The sequence below is a fragment of the Balaenoptera musculus genome, chromosome 15, assembly GCF_009873245.2.
Source record: "Balaenoptera musculus isolate JJ_BM4_2016_0621 chromosome 15, mBalMus1.pri.v3, whole genome shotgun sequence".
Taxonomy (NCBI): domain Eukaryota; kingdom Metazoa; phylum Chordata; class Mammalia; order Artiodactyla; family Balaenopteridae; genus Balaenoptera; species Balaenoptera musculus.
In genome coordinates, this window is record NC_045799.1 from 73,525,806 (window position 1) to 73,551,859 (window position 26,054).

At 39.7% G+C, this 26,054-nt stretch overlaps 1 protein-coding gene across 7 annotated transcripts in view; it reads left to right on the plus strand.

The window, feature by feature from the left end:
- Positions 1-26,054, plus strand: part of RABGEF1 (RAB guanine nucleotide exchange factor 1) — a 90,026-nt gene that overhangs the window by 33,751 nt on the left and 30,221 nt on the right. For 6 of the 7 annotated variants that reach the window (XM_036824196.1, XM_036824194.1, XM_036824195.1 and 3 more), the window contains 2 exons: positions 19,347-19,532; positions 22,169-22,335. In XM_036824196.1, the coding sequence (XP_036680091.1) occupies positions 19,347-19,532; positions 22,169-22,335 (353 nt within the window). Of the gene's footprint in view, positions 1-7,450; positions 7,556-19,346; positions 19,533-22,168; positions 22,336-26,054 lie in introns of all 7 variants that reach the window. The other variant, XM_036824198.1, reaches the window with a different exon arrangement.

The window sequence follows — 26,054 nt, forward strand, 5'->3', positions numbered from 1 at the left end:
TTTTCTTTCTTTAGTCTGACAATTTTAGTCTTTAAATTAGAATCATTAGTCCATTTAATGTAATTGTCACTATATTTGGTATTATATCTACCATCTTTTCGACTCACTTGTTTTGTTCCTTTTTCCTTTTTTTAATCTCTTTTTGGATTATTTATTATTCAATTATTATTTAATTTTTCCTCTCTAGTAACTTCTTAGTTATACATTCTTTTATTATTCTTTTGTGGTTACACTAGAGATTATAGCATACACCCTTGACTTATTATAGTCTAATACAAATTATAACTTGTTTTTTTTTTTTTGGCTGCACTGGGTCTTCGTTGCTGTGCGGGGGCTTTATCTAGTTGCAGTGAGCAGGGGCTACTCTTCCCTGCGGTGCGCAGGCTTCTCATTGCAGTGTCTTCTCTTTGTTGCGGAGCACAGGCTCTAGGCACGTGGGCTTCAGTAGTTGCAGCATGCGGGCTCAGTAGTTGTGGCTCACGGGCTCTAGAGTGCAGGTTCAGTAGCTGTGGCGCACCGGCTTAGTTGCTCTGCGGCATGTGGGATCTTCCCAGGCCAGGGCTCGAACCCGTGTCCCCTGCATTGATTGACAGGCAGATTCTTAACCACTGCACCACCAGGGAAGCCCCAAATTATAACTTTTATCGCTTCTCCAATAATGCTAGAACTTTATTTATTTTTTTAATTTTATTTTTTGGCCACGCCAGGAGGCATGTGGGATCTTAGTTCCCCCACCGGTGATTGAACCCAGGCCCCCTGCATTGGAAGCGCAGAGTCTTAGCCACTGCCCTAGAACTTTAGATACTAACTCCATTTGTCTTTTTCCTGTCTTTTTGTGTTACTCTGTTTTATCCATTTTAATTTGACATATATTTGAAGACCCATAAGAAATTATTGTTTTTTAACAATCAATATTCATGTATATTTCCTTACATATTTACTCTTTCCATTGCTCTTTATCCCTTCCTGTATTTTTGTTTCTGTTTGGGATAGGATAATTTTCCTTTCCATCTGAAGAGTTCCCTCTGGTATTTCTTCTAATGCAAGCCTGCCAATAATGAATTCTTTCATTTTTTGTTTGTCTGAAAAATATCTTTATTTTGCCTTCATTTTTAAAGGAAATAATCACTGAGCACCGCATTCTAGGTGGGAATTTATTTTCTTTCAGCACTTTTAAGGTGTCATTCCATTGTCTTTTTTTTTTTAATTAATTAATTTATTTATTTATCTTGGTTGTGTTGGGTCTTCGTTGCTGTGTGTGGGCTTTCTCTAGTTGTGGCGAGCGGGGGTTACTCTTCGTTGCAGTGCACAGGTTTCTCACTCCTGTGGCTTCTTTTGTTGCGGAGCACAGGCTCTAGGCGCACAGGCTTCAGTAGTTGTGGCGTGTGGGCTTCAGTAGTTGTGACTCATGGGCTCTAGAGCGCGCAGGCTCAGTAGTTGTGGTGCACAGGCTTAGTTGCTCCGCGGCATGTGGGATCTTCCCGGACCAGGGCTTGAACCCGTGTCCCCTGCATTGGCAAGTGGATTCTTAACCACTGTGCCACCAGGGAAGTCTCTCCATTGTCTTTTGTCTTTTATTATTTCTTTTGAGAATTTAGCTGTTAGTTTTATTGTTGCTCTTGAGAAAGTAATGTGTCTTTTTTCCACTGGTCACTTTTAAGAGTTTCTTTGTTTTTGATGATCAGTTTAATTATGCTATGTTTTTGTGTGGTTTTCTTTGTCTTTGTTCTGCTTGGGGTTCACAGAGTTTCTTAAATTTATGGGTTGTCTTCATCAATTTGGAAAATTTCATTCTTTTCTCTTAATATTACTTCTGACCTAATTACTCTCTTCTCTCCTTTTGGGACTCCAGTTACACACCTGGTAGACTTTTTCACAGTGTTCCTCATTCCCTTTTACATTCCCACCTGCCCTTGTATTTTCTGTTAGTTTTTATCTCTGCTTCAGTATGGATATATTTTATTGACTTGGGTTCTAGTTACTAATCCTCTCTTCTACTGTGTCTGACCTGCTCTTAAGTCTACCCTTTGAATTCTTTTAGTTAATATACTTTTCAGATCTAGAATTTCAGTTTGATTCTTATAGATTCCAATTCTCAGTTGCAGTTCTTCTTTTTATATGGTGTTTCCTCTTACTTCCCCTGTTTTTTAAAATAGGAAATTTAAATAGCCATCATTATTTAAAAGTCTTTCTGTTAACTTCAGTGTCTGGATTATCTGAGCATCTGTTTTTATTTTTTCCTTTTGGTTTTCAGTTATATGAATGCTGAGCGTTATGAATAAAATGAAGCTCCAGATGATGCTGTTCTTTTTCAGAGGAAATCCCCCCTCCCTTTTGCTAGCCAGGTAGAGTAGGGGCTCATCACCTAATCCTATTAGGGACTGAGTTGTTGGTTGAGGTTGTGTTGCCGGTTTGGTAAGGCAGTGTTTCCCTCTAGTTTGCCTTTAGTGCTAGCAAGTAGCCAGGCATCCAGGGCTTCCAACCGATAGTTTCGTGAATTCACAGGGGTCCCTCCTCCTTGTATCTTCTATACTGTAATCTTTGTCTCCTGAGAACAATGAGATTGTTGAAAATTCTACTCTTGATTTTTTAGTTTTGTTTTGAAGCCCTCTTTGTGCAACTGCAGAATTTGGTAAATGTCTTCAGCGGAAAGCCAGCCTTTTGTTAGGCCCAGTTCTTCGACTTTCCTCTTTCACTGGGATCTTGACTGCTTGAGTCTTGCTTTTCACCTCTTCCAAAAGCTCTCTTGGTTCCTCTGCTGAAGGAAAGTCTGGATTCTCGGCTTTCTGCCCCAGAATCAGCAAATGCACTTGGGGGAAAAGTGGCTGCAGAATGTCATTTTGTTTCTCTACAGTTCCTCTCTTTTTCCAGAACCTAGACCCTTCTAGTCTTGGTTGCTTCAGCTGCTTTCTCATGCCTTTAAACATTGGTTTTTAAAATGTATCTGGCTTTCCTAATTCTCAGCAGGAGTGTTGGTCTGCCTCAAGCTACTCTGTCGTATTCAGAAAAGAGAGTTTCCCGCTAGGAATGAAGTTATAAGAAGAAATTAATCTTATAGTAATTGTGGTGCTTACGTTATAGCAGTGGTTCTCAAAGAGTAGCGCCTAGCCGCATCACCTGGAAACCTGTTAGAAATGCAAATTCTCAGGCCTTACCTACCCCAGACCTCCTGAATCAGCAAGTCTGGGTTGGGGCCCCATACTGTGTGTTTTAACAAGTCTTCCAAGTGACACTTATGCATGCTAAAATTTGAGAACCACGGCTTTATAAGCTAGTCATTTTGCTGTTTAAGTTTCTCTTCCTACCTCCTACGCCCCAGAGAGTGTATAAAGGTGTTAAAACCAAAATTTAGCTGGGTAAATTTGAAGAGCTAATTGGCTTTATTAAACGATTCATGAATCAGGCAGCATCTCATCTGACAGAAAGGGAGATACTCCAACGGGTTACACAACATGGAAGGCTTTTATAGGGAGGAGAGGGGACAGGAAAGGAAGTCATCAGCAAGGAAAAAAAGAAAGTTCATTGGAAGCAAGTAAAAGTTCAGGTGACGCCAGCTTCGCATTGGCTGAACTATGGCATTTTCTGTTGGCTAGGCTGGTTGCTGGGAAAGAAGGAAGTCTTTCTCTTGCTGACGTAGTAAAGTAGTGTACTTCCTGTTTGGGAGTGCAAGGTACATGTTTTCCCATTGGAGTCAGTAACTGACCTTTTTCTCTTGGGGTAATTGATGGCTTCCTGTTTGGGGTAACTGACGCTGAGGATGATGAGTGTAGTGGAAGGGCGTGAGAGCTCCCTTTACAGGCCTTCCCGTCACCAGTTCTAGTTGAGATTTTCTTTTTTTAGTTTTCACAAGGGACAAAAGTGAAAGAAAACTGTCTCTGCAGGTACTTTGTTAGTCTTCTGAATAAATCATTTAATACATTTAGAAGATACCTATTGAGTACGCATTCTGTTCCTGGCACTGTGTTGTCTACGAACATGGAGTAGACAAGTAAGCAAGTAATTGTAATAAAACATGAGTATTATAATAGCTGTATTTATAAAATACTATAGAAACCAGAGAGATGGAATTATTCTGAGGGTGGGGAAGGGGCATTTGACGTTATTTGAATAGGTGGGATTTGAAGGCAGACAAACAGACGTGTATTCTAGGCTTGTTCATACATAAGATGAGCATGTAATTTATTATCGAGAACAGGTCACTTTTGAGAACCAAAGGGATGCTTTTATACCAGGACAACAGGCATAAGCCAGGACTGTTCTCATTAACTGAGATATATGATCATCCTATTTGTAAAGAGCAAGTAATGCTGTGAATCCACAGTTCTGTCAACTGGTGGAAAACTCATTTCTTTAAATTATTTCTAGAATTTACAACAATTTTTATTGGATGGTTTACTAGTTTCCTAGGGCTCCTGTAACAAATTACCACAAACTAGGTTCTTAAAACAACAGAAATTAATTTTTTTGGAGTTCTGGAGGCTGGAAGTCTGAAATCAAGGTGTCAGCAGGGCCATGAAGGCTGTAGGGAAGATGATTGCTGGCAGTCCTTGGAGTTCTTGGCTTGTAGCTTCATCCTTCCAATCTCTGCTTCTGTGGCCACACGACCTCTATGTGTGTCTCTGGGTCTCTCAGGGCCTTCTTATGAGGACACCAGTCATTCAATTTAGGGCCCACCCTAATCCAGTATGACTTCATTTTAACTAATTACATCTGCAAAGACCTTATTTCCACATCAGGTCACATTTACAATATTGGGGTCCAACCTATCTTTTGGGGGGACACAATTCAACCTACAACAGATGGGATGGTTTTAGTAGCTTTTGAAAGTTTCTGCAGATGGGATGTTTTTAGTAGCTTTTGAAAGTTTCTGCAGTTTAATTTAATTTTTTTGTTATATACAAGGCACTTCTCAAAAACTTAGACTATAATACAAATATTTATTTGATTGAGCCCTCTAACAAGTCAGAATAAATACATTTCTATCCAGGCAACTGCTTTTTGTATTTCTCTTATCTCATAGATACGTGTATGTCTAGCCCAGCCACAGCAACTGGCTAAGGTTGAAATGGCTGCAGCAAAGCTAAAACTAAGCTGTAAGTTTGCAGAAACAAAACCAAAAACCTTTGATCATTGAAATCACCTTATATATTGCAGTTTGCTGTTACTCTAAGTTAAGAGACATAATTTTTGGTCAGTTACTTCTTGAATAAATAGACCAGTTGAGGAATTGGCTGCTTCTGTGGAAGAGAGAGGATAGAGCATGGTAGAAGTAGACTCGAGCAGCCAGGTTGTTTTGCATGTAATTTTGAGTTATTTGCCTGGGGAATGGCATGCTCCGATTGGAGCCATAATTTCACTTTGCTGAAGAGGGTGTGACATAATACAATAGAAGATTGTTGTCTAGAATTCATTCCTTAAGAATGCTGCTCTGCTGGCTCTGCTCATTCCAGCAGCATAAACTCTACATTATATTCCATGGGTTTGATTACCATTTGGAATTATTTGGGCAGGCTAGTGTTTGGATACTTTGTATTGTTATATTTAACATTGGAACTCTGCCACTGATTATCTGTGTGACATTCACATTCATTTTGGAGGCAATGTATTTAACGCGATGAAAGTCAGTGAAACCTGGATACAGTCTTTGATTAAAACTATAGTATCTTAACATACACAGCCAAAGGCTAAAAGATAACATAAAAAGAGCACCTATAAAAAGAAAAAAGATGTCATAGAAAAGTGAGCAAAGAACAGGAACAGTTTAATTCTTCAAAGAAAATATGCTAATGGCCAATAAATATCTATAAAGATGGTTAATTTAAGGACATGGGTATTAAAACAAGAAATGCTTCTTTTTTTTGCCTTGCAGATTGGCAAAAATTAAAGACTAATAATGCAGTTTTTACGAGTTTGTGGGAAAGTAGATCACTGTAGGTGGGAATGTAAATAGGTATAACCTTTTTGTGAGGCCAATTTGGTGATATAAATCAGAGTTCACAAGGCACAAACCCTCTGACATTCTATGTCTGTTCCTAGGAAGCTATTTCCATTTTGCGAATGGTCTGCTCATATCCTTGTACTGCATACCAGAGTTTTACAAATCTTATTAGTGTAATTTCTAAATATGGTAAAACACTCTCGTCCTGTTTACTTAAAATATTCTGCCTAGTCTCTTATTTGCCTTTCTATTTTGGTTCTAAGTGAGGCCTTTTAAAAACTAGGTAGAAGTTTCAATGTACTTATTCAAATCGGTTTCCTTTCTGATTTCTCCTGCAGCCTGTGAGCTTAGATAGCCCTCACCTCTTTAGAAGTTTCATAAATACTTAATTTTAGTCCTTTCTATTTTTTCATTAGTCTTTTAAAAACTTTAACTCTTTAAGATTCCTGTTTAAGATTCCTGTAATTAATTTGGGGGTACCAGATTGCTGACCAGTTATCCCTGCATTGTTTATTGAAAATTCTTCCCTTCTCCTCCTTCCTCTAATAATAAATTATTTTATGTATTAGCAATTCATTTTGGGGTTAATCCATTCTGAAGTGATTTGCCAGTTCTTTTGCTAAGTTCACACTGTTTTAACTAGTTTGCAGAAAATTAAAGTTCAATAAATTAATTTAGAGTATTTTTAAAAATTCTTGCCCGTTTATTATTGCTGATAAAATATGGAATAATTTTGTCAAGTTCCAAAAGAGTCTTTTGGAATTTTTTTGTCATTTATAGTAAACTTAAAAATTTTGAAACATTTGCCATTTATAAAATATTTAACTTTCTCATACTGTGTCCTGGTATGTGTTGCCAACTATTTAAGCCGTCTTTATATCTCAGTATTTTTATGTAGATGACATAATTTTCTTATTAAAATAGTACCTAGATGTTTTTACATTTCGATACTATTGGGAATGAGATCTCTATTTATATTTCCTAACTTCTTATTGTCAGGCTATTATAAGAGTTTCATAGATTTCATGTACACATATTTAACTTGTTTCATATAAACATAAATTCTTTTATGAAATTCAGTAATTTTAAAATTAATTCCTCAGTGTTCATAGTGCTTTAATTTCTTCTTTCAGGCCTTCTAGATATATAGTCACATCTTCCATACTTGACAGTAAGCTCTATGAGGACTGAAACTTTATTATTACTTAAATTTGTATCCTAAGTGCCTGTCATGTAGTGTAAATCAGTATATAAATATTTGTTGAATAAATGAATGAGATCATGATGAGTAGAGAAAGCACTATGAGAATATAATGACTGCCTCTGGGTGATGTTTTCTTTATTTTCTACTTATGTCTCAGGTTTTTTAGAGCAACCATCTTTTACTTCTATAACTGGAAAAAAAAACAAATGTAGGGAAAAAGCTTAACTTTAAATTCTGTTTCTTAACTGAGGTTCAAGGATAGTTTATCATTTTAGTAGAGTTGATTGGATGTTTTCTATAAATCCCAGGTGCGTTGCCCAGAGGAATGATCTATGAGGACGTGACATCAAACCTAAGAATAAGAAGCAGGACTCTTACAAGGAAGATAGTGGGAAGCTACTCAAATCTAAAAAGTATTTTTTGTTTTTTGTTTTATGAAATGAACGTGGTTTGCATGCAGAGCTTTAAGGAAGAACATACACAACTCTGTGGGCTTTGTGCTCCTCTGGCCCTTTTTAGGGTACCTAGCCCTGAGGCAGAATTCACAGGAATCTCAGCTATCTCAGCAGTAGAGATCATTTTTACTCTGTCCTCCCTAATGTGAGTGGGCCAATTGAATTATGCAATCTTTGTGCCCAGGTTGCTCAGTAAAAGCCTACTTACTGGAGTGCAGAGCTCAAATAGGAGCTGGGTGTGGCCCTTCTGATGTCCACCCTGGGTGCAATAGTGATGGTAGTTGCCTCTAGATTGTGGCTAGGGATAGGTCTTTCTGCCCGGAAAGACAGAATTGAGTCTCAGAATTGATTCCCCCATGTTTCTCCTTAACTGAGGAGGGTATGGTGTCTGTATACTCTGATGTCTAATCTGGATGGGCTGACTGTACCTGCTTTGCCTCACCAAAACAGCTTCATCGCCACTGCATAGCCTTTCAGATCAGGGCGTGTACTTTTTTTTTGGTTGCTCACTTGGTCACTTTGTTTTCCATACTTAGGAACAGAAATTATCTGAATGGTATGTACAACTGTCTGATACACGTTAATTCAGTCATAGGTGTTTTTATTTAATAAATTTTAAGTGGAATTTTTTAAAAACACTTTTAATTTGAAATTACAGATTAACAGGAAGTTGCAAAGATAATACAGAAAGGTCCTGTGTACTCTTCACCTAGTTTGCCCAATGGCTATGTCTTATGTTAACTATAGTATAATGTTAAAACCAATAAGTTGACATCTCTACGATGTGTATTATAGTTCTGTGCCATTTTATCACATATGTAGATTCCTGTAACCACCAACATAGTCAAGATACAGAACAATTGCCACTAAGATCTCCCTTATACCACCCCTTTATAATCACGTCCTGTGGGCAGACCCCAAGACTGCCCCCAGGTCTGGTAATTCACTAGAAGGACTTGCAGAACTCATGTACTCCTGGCTGTGTTTTATTACAGTGAAAGGATATTAAACAGGATCAGTGAAGGAAAACAGTGCATTGAGCAGAATTTGGAGGATACCAAGCATGAGTTTCCAAGAGTCTTCTCCCAGTGGAGTTGACAGGGTGCATTTAATCCCTCAGCAACAAACTCTAGCAACATGTGTGAAGTGTTTTCTGTTGGGGAAGTTCACTTAAGCCTAAGATTCCAGGGTTTTTATTGGAGGCTGGTCACATAGGCACAAGCACCCTCATGATTGACCACCCCCCCCCCCCGAAGGAAAGCAGTATTCACCATACATCACACAGTCTGCACAAACTGTCTAGACAAGTTGGTACAGTGTGGATCAAGACTCCAAGCATACAAAACACCCTTATCAGTTAGTACATAAAGATACTCTTAAGACCTCAGTTCCCAGGAGCTGGCCAGGAGTCAGCCACAGAAGCAGGCCCTTCTGAAGTCGAGAATGTGCACGATTTGAGCAACTCAGGCCTGCTTGGTTAACTCTTCCTGGATATGGAGAAACAATTCTGGGCCCACAGTGGAGGTGAGGGTTGGGCAGGTTGGGGTAGGTACTACTTTAGATAGAGTGGCCAGGGAAGGCCTTTCTGAAAGTATGACATGAAAGCTGAGACCTAAATGAGGAGAGGGAAATCAGCATATAAACAGCAAGGGTCACAGCATTTAGGCATTAGAACACTTGTGCAAAGTCCCCCCAAAGAGAGAAATTGAAAGGAGGCCTATATTAGTTTTCTGTTGTTGCCGTAGCAAGTTACCACAAACCTATCAGTTTAAACAACACCCAGAGTATTGTAAGTATTTTAAGTCAGCACTCCTGGCCAGCTCAGCCAGGTACTCTGTTAAGGCTCTCAAGAGGTCCAAATTAAGATGTCATCCAATCTGGGCTCTTATCTGGAGGCTATGGGGAGAATCTGCTTCCAGACATACTTAAATGTTGGTGGAAATGAGTTTAATGAAGTTATGCAACTGAGGTCTTCATTTCTTTGCTGGCTGTCAGCCAGGGGTCATTCTCAGCTTCTAGAAGCCACCCACATTTCTTACATTTCTCCACCTTCAAAGCCAGCAACGGTTCTTTGAATCTCTTTGACTCCCCATTCTGCCCTCCTCTTCTGCTTTATATTTTAAAAACAATTTTATTGAGGTATAATTCACATACCACAGAATTCACCTATTTAAAGGGCACAATTCAGGACTTCCCTGGTGGCGCAGTGGTTAAGAATCCACCTGCCAGTGCAGGGGACACGGGTTTGAGCCCTGGTCCTGGAAGATCTCACATGCCGCAGAGCAGCTAAGCCCGTGCGCCGCAACTACTGAGCCTGCACTCTAGAGCCCGCGAGCCACAACTACTGAGCCTGCGCTCTAGAGCCTGCGAGCCGCAACTACTGAGCCCACGTGCCACAACTACTGAAGCCCGTGTGCCTAGAGCCTGTGCTCCGCAACAAGAGAAGCCACCGCAATGAGAAGCCTGCGCACTGCATTGAAGAGTAGCCCCCGCTCGCTGCAACTAGAGAAAGTCCATGCACAGCAACGAAGACCCAACGCAGCCAAAAATATTAAAAAAAAAAAAATCATTTGAGGAACCGTCAGATGGTTTCCAAAAGCATCTGCACCATTTTACATTCCCATCAGCAGTGTATGAGTGTTTCAGTTTCTCCACATCTTTGTCAACACTTGTTATTATCTGACATCTTTTTTTTTTTTGGCTGTGTTGGGTCTTCGTTGCTGCACGTGGGCTTTCTCTAGTGGCGAGTGGGAGCTACACTTTGTTGCAGTGCACGGGCTTCTCACTGTGGTGGCTTGTCTTGTTGCGGAGTACGGGCTCTAGGCGCGTGGGCTTCAGTAGTTGTGGCGTGTGGGCTCAGTAGTTGTGGCTCGCGGGCTCTAGAGCGCAAGCTCAGTAGTTGTGGCACACAGGCTTAGTTGCTCCATGGCATGTGGGATCTTCCTGGACCAGGGCTCGAACCCGTGTCCCCTGCATTGGCAGGCGGATTCTTAACCACTGCGCCACCAGGGAAGTCCTATCTGACTTTTTAATACTAGCCATCCAACTGAATGTGAAGTGGTATCTCATTGTGGTTTTGATTTTTATTTCCCTAATGACTAATGATGTCAAAAGTCATTTAACGTGCTTATTGACCATTGGCATATCTTCCTTGGAGAAGTGTCTATTCAGATCTTTTACCCATTTTAGAAATTGGGTCGTTTATCTTTAAAAATATTGAGTTATAATAGTTCATTACACATTCTGTATACGAGTTCTTTATTAGATACATGATTTGCAAATATTTTCTCCCATTCTGTGGGTTGTCTTTTCACTTTCTTGATGGGATCCTTGGAAGCACAAAAGTTTTTAATTCTGATGAAGTACAATTTATCTATCTTTTCTTTTGTTGTTTATGCTTTTGGTGTCATATCTAAGAATCCTTTATGAAATCCAAGATCATGACGTTTTACCTGTGTTTTTGGCCAAGAGTTTTTATAGTTTTAGCTTTTACATTTAGGTCTTTAATCCATTTTTAGTTAACTTTTATACGTGGTGTGAGACAAGGGTCTGACCTTATTCTTCTGCATGTAGTGATCCCATTGTCCCAGCACGATTTGTTGAAAAGACTCTTCCATTTGATAGTTGTGACCATAGATGTGTGGGTTTATTTCTGGACTCATAGTTCTATTCCATTGCTCCACATGTCTGTCCTTGTGCCAGTTCCACACCGTTTTGATTATCATAGGTTCGTAGTAAGTTTTGAAATTGGTAACTGTAAGTGCTCCTACATTCTTTTTCAAGATTGTTTTGACTATTCTGGGTTCCTGTCCTCTTCTGCATTTAGGATTCATGTGCTTATATTGGTCCCACCTGGAAAATCAGGATAATCTCTCTATTTTAAGGTCAACTGATTAGTAATCTTGTCTGGAAAGTCTTTTTTTGGCCATGTGAGATAATCACAGGTGTAAAACAGAGTGAAGGTCATGGGGGCACAAAGCCTATGAGGCTTAGATTTGTGAAAAGGTAGGAGCAGAAGTTGGATAGAGGGGTATGAATGGAAGTTTCAGAAATAATTTGTCCGTAGTTACATTTCAGAGCTGGCATTTGAATGCAGATTTGACCGATCTCCATGTTCTCATGTGCACATCAAATTGGTCTTCATAGATGCATAGCTATTATTTTTAAGTTTTCATCTCAACCTGTTGAGTTCTTAGTATATGCTAAGTCCTCACAGCAATTCTACTATGTTTTTCTAGCTCTCACATAGTACCTGGGCAAGTCTCTAGTGCAGGTAATAGGCTCTACTGGAGCTGGCATAAGAAAAAAACAGTCAGGGATCAAGGGGTGTGTTTCAGAATCTGAGGGTAGGCAAGCAGCTAAACCTTAGCAAAGGATTGGAACTGAGAAATGGAAACCCCTCAGGACCTAGAGAGTATTTTTCTTCTGCCACTTTTCTCTGCTTCTTGTTGTATATCTTGTTGTATACCAGTCTGTTGTATCTGCAGACTGGTTACTCAGACCACTTGTTGGAAGGTGGTCATGCCACAGCTTCTCCATCATTCAAGAGAACAGCCCAGACTTAGTCCCATTTCCAAAACTTCATTTTGGGTCAAGTGTCCACCTCTGGATCAATCAGTTGTGGCCCTGCAGTGGTGGGGGAGGGGGGACTGCACCATATACAAACAGGGCAGCTGACCTTTGTAGATTTGGGGAACAGTTCCCTGAGGAAAGGGAAGTTGCTGACACATTTGTTACGTAGACTCCCTAAAATGTGTTCATTTTAGTAACAGACCTGTGCTATAGTCTTTGTAGTGTAAAAAACTTTAAACTTACTGAATTGGTATAAGGAAAAAACAGATATTTCTTTTTGCCTACTCCTCTTGGAATTGAAGAAAGGGACCACAGGATGTTGATGGTGAGATTAGCTCAGACTCTCAAAATAGTTTGATGGCACTCAGGACTTAGTACAAGTGTAGGCTCTTGTGATGTCCCTGCCACTTACTACCTTTTTGATTGAACAAATCATAATTTCTCAGTCTCAGTGTCTTTATCTGTATTATAATAGGAGAAAGTAGACGGTCTTAAGTTTCTTAACTTATCATTCTAGACTCTGGCTATATTTTGTTATTCTTCCTTTCTACCTCAGCCTCATTTACTAAATGATAAGTGCGATAGATCTAAATCCTGTCCTTGGAGGGCTTTAATCTCATAGAGGCAATGAAGAGTATTTGTAAACGTGCAGGTCTCCCTGCCATGTCTCATTAGTTAACTCTTACAGACCCTACTGCCAGAGTGTGTTGCCATCCCTCCCCTTTCCATTCCCACTGTATTACCTCTATTATTATAACCTCTTACTGTATTTGTCTCTTGATCATTATCCCTGTCTCCTGTTCTGCACTTTTCCCCAATCCAAACTAGAAATTGCCTCTCAAATTAAAAAAAAAAAAAATCATACAGTAAAGTTGAATTTTGGGGGAGTATACAGTTCTATGAATATAAAAACATGTATAGATATATGTAAACACCTCCATAATCAGAATACAGAACAGTTCTATCACCTCTAAAAAAGTTCTTGTGCTATTCCTTTATAGACATCCTCTCTCCAACCCTAATTCCTAACAAACCCTGATTATACAGTATGTAAACTTTTTTCAAAAATATTTATTTTATTTACGTTATTTATTTATTTATTTTGGCTGCGCTGGGTCTTAGTTGCAGTATGTGGGATCTTCATTGCAGCGTGCAGGATCTTTAGTTGCAGCACGCGGGCTTCTTAGTTGCAGCATGCATGCGGGATCTAGTTCCCCGACCAGGGATTGAACCTGAGCCCCCTGCATTGGGAGTGTGGAGTATTACCCACTGGACCACCAGGGAAGTCCCTACAGTGTGTAAACTGTTAAAACTGGCTTCATTCACTCATCATAAAGCCTTTGAGATTTCATCCAAGTTGTTGGGTATGTTTTTTTGTTGTTGTTTTTGCTGAGTAGCATTCCATTGCATGGATGTACCACACAGTTTGTTTATTCATTCATCTATTGAAGGATATTTTGGTTGTTTCCATTTTTTGATGATCATAAATAATGTTACTAGAAACATTTTTGTATAGATTTTTTTTTTTAAAGGGAACGCTATTTATTTATTTATTTATTTTGGCTGTGTTGGGTCTTCGTTTCTGTGCCAGGGCTTTCTCTAGTTGCAGCGAGTGGGGGCCACTCTTCATCGCGGTGCGCGGGCCTCTCACTGTCGCGGCCTCTCTTGTTGCGGAGCACAAGCTCCAGACGCACAGGCTCAGTAGTTGTGGCTCACGGGCCTAATTGCTCCGCGGCATGTGGGATCCTCCCAGACCAGGGCTCGAAGCTGTGTCCCCTGCATTGGCAGGCAGATTCTCAACCACTGCACCACCAGGGAAGCCCTTGTATAGATTTTTTTTTTTTTAAGACTTATTTATTTATTTATTTATTTTTGGCTGTGTTGAGTCTTTCGTTTCTGTGCGAGGGCTTTCTCTAGTTGCGGCGAGCGGGGGCCATTCTTCATCGCAGTGCGCCGGCCTCTCACTGTCGAGTCCTCTCTTGTTGTGGAGCACAGGCTCCAGACGCGCAGGCTCAGTAGTTGTGGCTCACGGGCTTAGTTGCTCCACGGCATGTGGGATCCTCCCAGACCAGGGCTCGAACCCGTGTCCCCTGCATTGGCAGGCAGATTCTCAACCAATGCGCCACCAGGGAAGCCCTTGTATAGATTTTTGAGTGAACATCAGTTTTATTTCTCTGGAGGAAATAACTGGGAATAGGATTGCTGGGTTGTATGGTAAGTGTATTTAACTTTTTATGAAACTACCAAATTGTTTTCCATGGTGGTTGTACCATTTGCATCCCACTAGGAGGGTTCTAGTTGCTCTGCCTCCTTGCTACCACTTGGTATTGTTCTTAATTTAATTATTCTAATAGGTTTGTAGTGAAATCTCATGGTGATTTAATTTACATTTCTCTAATGGATGATGATGTTGAACAACTTTTCATGTGCTTATTTGCCATGTTGTCAAGAACTATGACTGACATGGGTTTTTACCCTTTTTTTTTTTTTTTTTTTAATTAATTTATTTATTTTTGGCTGTGCTGGGTCCTCGCCTCTGTGCGAGGGCTCCCTCCAGCCGCGGCGAGCGGGGGCCACTCCTCATCGCGGTGCGCGGGCCTCTCACTATCGCGGCCTCCCCTGTTGCGGAGCACAGGCTCCAGACGCGCAGGCTCAGCAATTGTGGCTCACGGGCCCAGCTGCTCCGTGGCATGTGGGATCCTCCCAGACCAGGGCCCGAACCCGTGTCCCCTGCATTGGCAGGCAGACTCTCAACCACTGCGCCACCAGGGAAGCCCGGTTTTTACCCTCTTAAACGTAACAAGTTAGCCTGCCAGTTTCATGGATGCTGGAAGAAGTCATGAGACTCCGGAGTCAGAGACAAAGGACTTTATTATTCATAGGACATCAGTAAAACAAGCTTCATCTCACGTGGGCTACCCTTGTCCCCAAGTCCCATGGGGCTGGTGTCACAGCTGAGGAACCTAAGCTTAAGGAACCCAAATCCTTTATAATGGGCAGCTAACAAACCCACCTGACTTTTGACCTGGAGGGAAACATTATATCTATTTTACTTGACAGTAAACAAACTTGCCCTTTCTCTGGAGGGAGACAGTGATCTGTTCCTCCTGAGAATGTTAGATATGCAAACATCCTTGAAGATGTAGTCTGTTACGAAGGTCTCTTGTACAGAAATGTGAGACACCCGTGGAGAATTGTCTCCCAATGTGTATATCTTCTTTGGATAAGTCTGTTCAAGTCTTTTGCCCATTTTTTTAATTGGGTGGTTTTTCTTTCTGTTGAGTTTTGAGAATTCTTTATATGTTCTGGATGCAAGTCCTTTGTCAGATACATGATTTGCGAGTATTTTCTCCCAGTCTGTAGTTTGTCTTTTCATTTTCCATGCAGTGTCATTGGAGAAGCAAAAGTTTTTAGTTTTGCTGCCAAGTTTGGGCCGCAGGTTCCAAGCCTACTTCTGTGAGCTGTGGTTCCCACGTTGGTTCATTTTTCAGAGGCTTCGCAGTGCTATTTTGATCTGTTTCCTGCGTGTGTCAGTCTGAAACCTGTGCAGTGGTCTCTATTAGTGTGAATTTTAGTCTCTGATCCTGAATAGCATGAGACCCATGCACACATTTTCAGCTTGCTTTCTTGAGTTCTCCTCATTGATTCCTCCTGTATTTTTAAAGTTCTCTCGGGGCTCATCTTCTCTCCTCTGGGTGGAAAGGTGTGGAATTAGTTACCCCACTCTGTCTTGTACTCCCATCACTGTCTAGGAGACTAGAGAGTGGGAAGAATGGATAGTTCCCCTTCCTCCGAGTTTAGCTCCTGCAGTCTCTCATTCCAGCCGCTTCTGTGGACACCATGTGATTGCTCATGGCTCAAGAGAAGGAGGGAAAAAAAAGACAAGAAAATGGAGGGATTTTCATATTTCCTCTTAGTGTTAGGAGTTCCCTTTCTCATTCTTTGAGCCAGAGCTAGAGGAGCTCTCTCTGGCCCTGGTGTCCATTTCTGGGTTGGCTTGGTGATACTGGAGGGGAAAAAAGGGTAAACTCACCGAGGGTTCAGTGATACACTGAATTCTGGTCTTCTTCCTTAATTCTTCTCCTCCCTTTCGCCTTTGAGAATCCTCAAAAATAGTGCTTAGCTCATGCCATCTAGGCTTTATAGCTGGACTACACCTGTGAAGTCTCTCTTCCCCACACCCTGCGGCTGCTCATGTCTGTCTTCATTTTTTTTTCTTATATTTATTTTTATCCTTGATTTCCTTCTCGGGTCACCCGTCTGCCTGCATACCTTAATGTTCAGCCAAAGATTGTTGTTTGTTCAAAGACTGAATTTGTGCACAAACATCTCTAGCCAGCAAGGCTTCCATTGTCTGGCCAACAAAGACTGTGCATACACACAGGAGACGCGAGAGAGCCGGTCGGTGGCTTGAAGTTTGAATGCATTCCTTGGTTCACACTTTGATCCATCAGCAGAGAGGAAGTTTTGTCTGTCTTTGTAGTTGATTTTGGTGGAGAGGATTTATTGTCCTCTTCACTTCATCATACTGGAAGACAGAACTCCACCTCTCAAGTTTTATGTCTTAAAATAGACACCTATCCTGATTTCCCCTTTTCACTGAAACAACAGTGCTGTAACCCAGCTCTTGCCTGAAGTTTTAAAAAGCCATCATAATTGAACTTCACACGTAATTGCTTCTGTTTACCTCCTACTTATACCACATCATTCATGTTCTGCGTTTGCTGTCCTGTCTCTGAGTGTTTTGCAAAAGATGTTCTTCCTGTCCGGAATGTCTTCCCTCTTTTGTGTCATCGCTCAAAGACCCTCTAAGCCTCAACTCAAGGCTCTTGAAGGTCTACATCCCCCACCCTTCACTCCCTGGCCCAGGTGGTCTCTCCATGCTCCCTAAGTCAGAATGACCTCACCTTCTCCCGCCGCCCCTCGGTTTCATAGCACTTTTCTCTTTTTCTTCATTGTTCATGTTGCCTGTGTTTTTGTTTATGAATTTTCACATCTAATAAAATGGAGATAATATCTACCTTGGTTTTTGTGAGAAATAATTATACTGAGTACCTGTCACAATATTAGGCATGTAGTGAGTGGTGGCAAACAGTAGGGCCTTGAATGCCATCTCAAGGAGTTCAGATTCTATTCTGATGCTTTAATTACACTTGTTTTCTTGGTGAATGTTAAATTATCTCATTTGGGACAAAGTATTCACTTTTATATCGTTGAAATGAAGTTGTCTTTTTGAGCCAAATGACATAATGTAGTAAGAACACAGAGTATTTCAAGAAGATTGTACTTTGTCCCTCAGGTTTAAAATGGTAGCAAATAAGAAGGCTCTATTAGTCTCCCTTTTTTTAATATTAAAATCTTTTTTTTATTGTGGTAAAAAACACATAACATAAAATTTACCATCTTAACCATTTTTAAAGTGTACAGGGGCTTCCCTGGTGGTGCAGTGGTTGAGAATCTGCCTGCCAATGCAGGGGACACAGGTTCGAGCCTTGGTCCGGGAAGATCCCACATGACACGGAACAACTAAGCCCGTGTGCCACAACTACTGAGCCTGCACTCGAGAGCTCACGAGCCACAGCTACTGAGCCCACGTGCCACAACCACTGAAGCCTGTGCGCCCTAGAGCCCGTGCTCCGCAACAAGAGAAGCCACCGCAGTGAGAAGCCCGCGCACCGCAACGAAGAGTAGCCCCTGCTCGCCACAACTAGAGAAAGCCTGCGCGCAGCAATGAAGATCCAATGCAGCCATAAATAAATAAATTAATTAATTAATTAACAAATAAAAAATAAAGTGTACAGTAGTGTTAACTATGTGCACCTTGTACAACAGATCTCTAGAACTTTTTTGTCTGGCAAAACTGAAACCCTATACCCATTGAACAGCAACTCCTCTTTGCCTCCCTTCCCCCAGCCCCTGACAACCATCATTCTACTTTCTGGTTCTGAGAGTTTGACTAATTTAGATACCTCATGTAGGTGGAATAATGTCTTTGATTTGCCTTTTCGTGATTGGCTACTTGACATAATGTTCTCAAGGTTCGTCCATGTTGTAGCATGTGATAGGATTTCCTTCTTTTTTAAGGCTATATAATATTCCATTGTATATACCATGTTTTCTTCATCCATTCATCCTGTGTTTATACATTCATCCTTTCATGGATATTTAGATTGCTTGGCTGTTGTGAATAATGCTTGAATGTTGTGAATAACAACTCTTGGCTGTTGTGAATAATGCTCAGTGAACATGAGTGTGCAGGTATCTCTTCAAGATCCTGTTTTCAGTTCTTTTGGGTGTATACCCAGAAGTGAGATTACTGGATCATATGATAATTCTATTTCTAATTTTTTGAGGAACCACCATACTGTTTTCCCCAGTGGCTGTGCCATTTTACATTCCCACCAACTGTACACAAGGGTTCCAATTTTTCCACATCCTTGCCAACACTTGTTATTTGTGTTCTTTTTGATGATAGTCATTCTATCAGGTGTGTGGTGATATCTCCTTGTGGTTTTGATTTGCATTTACCTGATGATTAGTGACATTAAGCATCTTTTCACATGTTGGCTATTTGTACATCTTCTTTGGAGAATTGTCTATTCATGGCCTTTGCTAATTTTTAATTGGATTTTTGTTGTTGTTGAGTTTTAGGAGTTCTTTACATATTCTGGATATTAACCTCTCATCAGATATGTGGTTTGCAGATATTTTATCCCATTCTATAGGTTGCCTTTTCACTCTGTTGATTCCTTTCCTGTGTAGGAGTTTTTAAGTTTGATGTAGTCCCATTTGTCTATTTTTGCTCTTGATGCTTGTACTTTTGGTGTCATATCCAAGAAATTGTCTCCAAATCTAATGTTATGAAGTTTTTCCCTATGTTTTCTTCTAGGAGTTTTATAGTTTCATGTCTTCTGTTTAGGTCTTTAATCCAATATTAGTCCTTCTTAAAGTGTTCTTTATATTATTGGGCAGGAATAAGAAGTTTCTTCTTTAGTATGACAGTAATTTGCAATATTTAAACTTTCTTTTTCCCTCCTTCCCTCCCTCTCTCCTTTCTTCCATTATAGCTTGAAGATGATAGACTCATTCATTTTTTTTTCTTAATTGCTTTGCTGTGAGTAGAATGATAGTGAATTCATTTTCAACAAAACTTTCTTGTTTGCTCTTTGATTAACAGGAAGAAGATGAGCCTTAAGTCTGAACGCCGAGGAATTCATGTGGATCAATCAGAGCTCCTATGCAAGAAAGGATGTGGTTATTACGGCAACCCTGCTTGGCAGGGTTTCTGCTCCAAGTGCTGGAGGGAGGAGTACCACAAAGCCAGGCAAAAGCAGATTCAGGAGGATTGGGAACTAGCAGAGCGGTAAAAGGACTTAACTAGGGGTGGTTTAACAGTGGTATAACTGGATACATAGCTCTGTCATTGTCAGAATACAATTTTTTCTTCTGTTTTGATCTGTCAGCAAGTCAGTTTAATATTAAGAGAAATGAATTTTTTCCCCTCATTCAGCGTTTAATGAGTAGCTTTCAGTGATTTCTTTATTTTGTCTTTGTCTTAACTTTTAATTGTTCTGTGTTTGGGATGCGTGAGTCTTAGTTCTCTAATAAAGACAGTAAGCTCCTTGGAGTGGAAGAATGGAGATAAACATATTTCGTGGTGAAGATTAAATGAGGTTATTGCACATGACTTTCATCAAGCATTATTTTCCTCCTTCTTTTAATATGTCCAGCATGGCATCTGGCACAGTGATGAGCACATAATAACAGAAACCTGTTGATTTGTATATATAATCCTTACATTATGGAAATTTAACTTTTCTTTAAAAAAATGGCATTTGTTAGTATTATGCAGAAATATGATTATGATAAAAATTAAAACATAGAATGTCTGGTGAGCATAGGAACTAATAAAATACCATGAATAATGTTAATCCTTTACCAAAGCATCCTAGAAACTGTGAAGCTTCTCAATAAAAGAAAGACTGATCTCTGACAGCTTTTGCTGGTTTTTTTAATATTTAATCAGGTATTTGTTGAGTGATTACTTTGCTACCATCTGTGACGAACTCAGTATTATAAAGTACACTTGCTGCTTTCAGTGACTCCATAGTCAGTCAGAGAGAAAATATAGACATAGAACATTAACTATTTCCTCGGGTTTCCCATTGCATTCCGGATATTCTCTGTAGCTGATCCTATTTTAGAAAGAAAGTAGAGGCCACTAGGCATGAATTCCCTTAGCTTTCTCCCCTGTTATCAAACTGTATTAGTGTCTTTATATTAACTTCTGTTTTGTCTCAGTGAAAGATGTGTCCCTATTCCATTCTCATACCAACACCTCTACCTTTGATTTTGTTGCTGTTTCTTACTGCTTCCAATTGCGACCTTGCTTGAGATTTCCTACAGCACTTTCTCATATTTGAACAGGCATGAGAATCACCTGGAAAGCTTGTAAAAACGATGGTCACTGAACCTCACCCTCAGAATCTCTGACTCTCATAGGTTGGGAGTGAGGCCTGAGAATTTGCATTTTTAACAAGTTCCCAGGTGATGTTGATGCTGCTGTCGGGGGAATCCACTTTGAGAACCATAGTTCTATAGATAGCCTTTGAGATTTACTATAAATACCTCAAATTCAGCTGGTCCAAGGCCAGATTTCTTGCTTTTATTTACTCTAATCCCCACTCCCAGCAGTTCCTCCTGAACCTCCTCCTGTATCAATTAACGACATCACTATTTATTCAGTTGGCTAAAAAACATTAGTCATTCTTAATTTCTCCTTCACCTCCCACACTGTTTACAACTAATTAAGCAAGTTCTGCTTATTCTAGCTAAGAGAAGTGTTTTGAATTTCATCCTCTCCTATTTTCCAGGTTCTTATTTCTCTCACTTAAATCTTTGTAATATATTCTTAATTATTGTCTCTGTCCCTAGTCTCTCTGCCCCTCAAGTTGTCACACAGCGACCTGCATTACCTTTAAAACACACATCAGATAATGGTAACTTACTGGATTGTAGTCTTTCTTGGTTCCCCACCACGTGATGAAATCCAGGATTATAGCAGGCTTGGCAGTCAAGGTTTCTTACCACCTGGTGCCTAACTGTACATCCAGCATCATAGTCCATCCCACCGCCAGTGATCTGACTACGCTAAACGAACTTGGTCCACAACAAAAGCCACGTCCTTCACATTTGTAGTACCTTCTTCCTGGAATGCCCTTTCTTTTTTTTTTTTAATTTTTATTTATTTATTTATTTATTTATGGCTGCGTTGGGTCTTCTGTGCGAGGGCTTTCTCCAGTTGCGGCAAGTGGGGGCCACTCTTCATCGCGGTGCGCGGGCCTCTCACCATCGCGGCCTCTCTTGTTGCGGAGCACAGGCTCCAGACGCGCAGGCTCAGTAATTGTGGCTCACGGGCCTAGTTGCTCCGCGGCATGTGGGATCTTCCCAGACCAGGACTCGAACCCGTGTCCCCTGCATTGGCAGGCAGATTCTCAACCACTGCGCCACCAGGGAAGCCCGGAATGCCCTTTTATTTGGCGGAATCCTCTTGATCCTTCTAAGACTGGCCTAAATGTCACCATTATAAAACCTTTATAAAACCACCGTTATACAACCAGATTTAGTTTATTTTTTCCTATGTTCTCATAGCACTTGGGTTTTGCTCTCTACTATAGGCACTGTTACATTACGTGGTAATTATTTACTTGTCTTTTTCTCTCTTCCAACCTTGAGGTTGTCAGGGAAAAGGACTAGACTTTATTTGCTTTAGGTAACACTGGTACAATTGCTGAATGAACATGATCCACGGAGAAGGTCCCTTTTGAAGTTTGTAGTAGCACATAGGAGAGCTTCCTATCAGAGACCTCAGACCTGTTTGGTGTATTTAGCCTCTAGTTCTACAAATTTTAGATCCCCAATTCATTGAGTTATTACCTTTAGATACAAGGAGAACTTGGAGAATATCAGGGTTAAACTTAACCTCTTCTTGAATTACAGACTACAGCGGGAGGAAGAAGAGGCCTTTGCCAGCAGTCAGAGCAGCCAAGGGGCCCAATCCCTCACATTTTCCAAGTTTGAAGAAAAGAAAACCAATGAGAAGACCCGCAAGGTTACCACAGTGAAGAAATTCTTCAGTGCTTCATCCAGGGTTGGATCAAAGAAGGGTAATTTTCTGATTCTCTTTTTTCTTTTGTGCCCAAAGAGATATAGAGTAGATCCACGGTGTACGTGGGCTCAGCTTTTTAACTTCTGTAAGCGTTCAGAGAATATCAACGCAGACTTGAGATGTTGGGTTTGAGGTGCAGATGACATATGAAATCTCTTTGGTTGGAGGACATTGTGTTTTAGAGAACTTATTTACTCTAATAGGAGGAATAAAGATAATTAAAATATGTAGTTTTGTTTATAAAATTCATTCCCATCCCATCTGTTTGGATGTTTTATTTTTTGTGCCTTTAATTTTTGGATATTGGTTTATTCTCCTTTGTTTAATATCCTCGCTATCCATACCTTATCAGAAATGACTGTTTCTAGGCTTAAAGTTGTCTAAAAAAGTTTTCTGAGAGCTTATTAGAGAGACCACCTGTGTGTTGAGGAAATACTATGTAGAGAACATGTAGGAAAAGGCCCACTTTTGTATGTACTTGACCTTACTCATCCTACTTCTTAAGATTCCATATTAAACAAGCAGGAAGATTCTCACTAGTGAGCAGATAGGCTAGTTGAAGTGGCCTAGCAGGAAGCAAGAAAGAATGTCTGTTGTTAGGGCTTAGTCTCTGAACCTTTATGTTGGTAATCAGAGCTATGCAGTAAATTTGAAATGGTGAGGGATACTGGGAACCAACACTGATGCTGTCAGTAGAGCTGTTCTCTTAGACACTCCCTTGCACCCCCTCACCCCCTGCCCCCCAACCTGGAGTAATTGTCATGAGATTTTTGGTCTGCTTAAAGGAAGGGGCATAATATCACACCTTAAAAAAAAATTAATAATAATAATATCACACCTTAAGATCTTTTCTGGTCTTTCAGATTTAATGACTATTGTTTTTTGTTTTATTAAAAGGAACAATTGCTTATCTAAAAACACAGCACTTCTCTTTAATAGAGACAAACCTTTAAACAATCTTTTTGTTCACGTGATTAATTTGGAGTTGTTCTTGGTTGGCTGTCACTCAGCAGTTTTCTCTACAGTAGTAAGAAGGGAAATAATCAGTACCTGCTAGAGATTAAATGTATTTGATAAGAATGTATTTGGCTCATGATTTATTTATTAGAAGATAGTGTAGTAGGGTGATTAAAACTGTAAGCTTTGGAGTCACCCTGGTTTGAGTCTCAGCTTTGCAGTTTGCTGGCTGTGTGACCTTAAACAAGCTAATCTCTTTAAGCCCTGTCTATTCTGAGGGACAGTAATACCTATCATAGGCATGTCTTGAGGATTAAATGAGCCAATGTGTGTACAGAGTTCAGTGCAGTAGTACCTGGCACACATAGTTAATCTCCAGTAAGTGTTAGCTATTTTAAAATGCCTGTTGTTTTTCTGACAAAATAATCTCTGCTGGTAAGGGGCTCAAAGGTATTGATCAAAGCCGTTGATTCCTATTTAGCTTAAATTCTGTTTCCTGCTTTGAGAAAGTCTCATTAACCTTATGAATTTATAGATGTATGGTGAAATGGTTTATGACAACAGATGAAATAGTAAAGAAATTGTAAAACCATCAGTCTAACTGCCACATTTTACAGATGACAGTATGAAAGCCCATAAAGGTTAACTAATTTACCCAGGGTCATATAATGAGTTGATGTATTAGACCTCAGGTCTCCTAACTCCTGGTTAAGCTTTTTTCCATTATATCCCTTGACCTTGAAATATGTGTGTTTATCTATAACTGTATCTGTGTCTGTATCTACATAGATAGATAGATAATGAAGTTTCTATTACTGAAGTGCTTAATAGTCACATACATTCATTGACTAATACTTGGCAATTTAAAAAGATCATGTCCTAAGACCTTCTGTACAGTATGCATTATATTACGGAGAGAAGATTTGTACTTTAAAAGAAAAATTTCAAGTGATTTTTATCTTAAAAACTTTTATGTGGAATAGTTCTTACCTTTTTTCTTCTCTTTAGAATGATAGGTTTTTACTTTATATTTTTTTGATCTTTAGCTGTTTTTTTTGTCTATAGAAAGCATATGGTGAGAAAGACCTCAAAGTGTTGGGGAAAAAATTGATGTGTGTGCATTAGAAAAGAGGATGCTGTTGGATCTTTGTTTCACAGATTGCTTATGTAACTCTGCCAGGCGAACTTTGCATTTCAGGCTGATTATTTGTTTGGTCTTTGCATGTGGATAAAGTTAGCCTATACTAAATGCAGTCTTAATTTATTGACTCTAGACTACAATAAACCTTTTGTGTTCTGTATTCTTTATTTCACTTTGTTAATCCAAGATGTCCTTGCTCTTAATATTTTACTTGCTTCTATTGATAGCATGAAAGAAACCTCTTAAGCCAGGGCAGGTTGGTAGTATATAGAAGACAAATAACCTTCTAAGGGATTTGAAAACTATTTTAACTTCCTGTTAGAATTGGCTGTCCCTCCAGAGGAGGTAAATGGAACAGCTTGACTGTAAAGACTCAGAGAATTTACTTTTAGTTCTTTACTCTCCAAAGTAAGGTTGAGTGAGCTATAGTTTAGAGTAAATAATAGGGGGTCAGCCAGGTCAAAATACTTGCTCATGTGTTCCAAAATGCCCTTTTCTTTTGGAGCTCAAATAGATGTTGTCACCCAGAGTAGACTCTTTTGTACATCTTTTACAAACTAATCTAAAAGCAGTGCTCTAAGGAGGAATATCTTTTCTTTTTTTTAGAATTAAAATACCAATCTTTCTACTCAGACCTTAGAGTCTAAATACTATTCTTCACTGAAGTGAATTAAGGTTCCTTGGAGAAATGACTGATTCTGGAACTTGAGCTGGGAAAGAAGGGCCCCTCAGAAATGTTGGGGACAGGTCAAAGGCCCAGAAGTCAGCTTGAATGGGTTCCCACTGGCCAAATTTGGGTATTAAAATAAATAAAGACAATAAATGGAGTGTAAATGAATAAAACAATAATCCATTAGTCCGTCCAACTAATAAAACAGATAAATAATTAAATAAAGAAGAGGAGAACCTTACCATAGAATCTTGACTAATAAATATAGGAGTGATGGAGATAGAAAATCACCATTTTGTAGTCATCCTAATAAGAATTGGTTCAGACAAGTTTCCTCAGTGTGGATGCTAAGTCTGGGATGAGAGGAGGGAGTTTCCTGAGGAACAAGTTATGAACATGATTTCAAATTAACTCCCACAACTTATTTATTAATTCCAAGTAGAGAAATGGCAGCTACATAACGATGGGGGGAAATGGACATCCTGTGCCTCTAGATATGATACTTTGAGAAGAACACAACATGAATTGTGTAATATTTAAGCTGAAAATTTATAACCTGAAATCCAGTCATGAGGAAATAGTAGAGAAGCCCAAATTGAAGTGCATTGAATAAAATAAACTAGCCTGTATTCTTCAAAATTGTCAGTGTCATAAAAAAACAAAGGCAGTCTGGGGAACATTTCCAAATGAGAGGAGACTAAGTATACATGACCACTAAATGAACCTGTGACCCTCAATTTGATCCTGTGTAGAAAACAAATACTTTTTTTCAATAACTACAGTTAGCAACAGAATATCCTTGTTGCTGAGAAATACTCATACTAAGGGGTAAAGCGCATGAAACATACAATCTACTCTGAAAAAATTTAGAAAAATAATACACACAGACATGGAACAAAATGTTAAAATTTTGTAAATCTGGAGAAAGGGTATAAAGGAATTCTTTGTA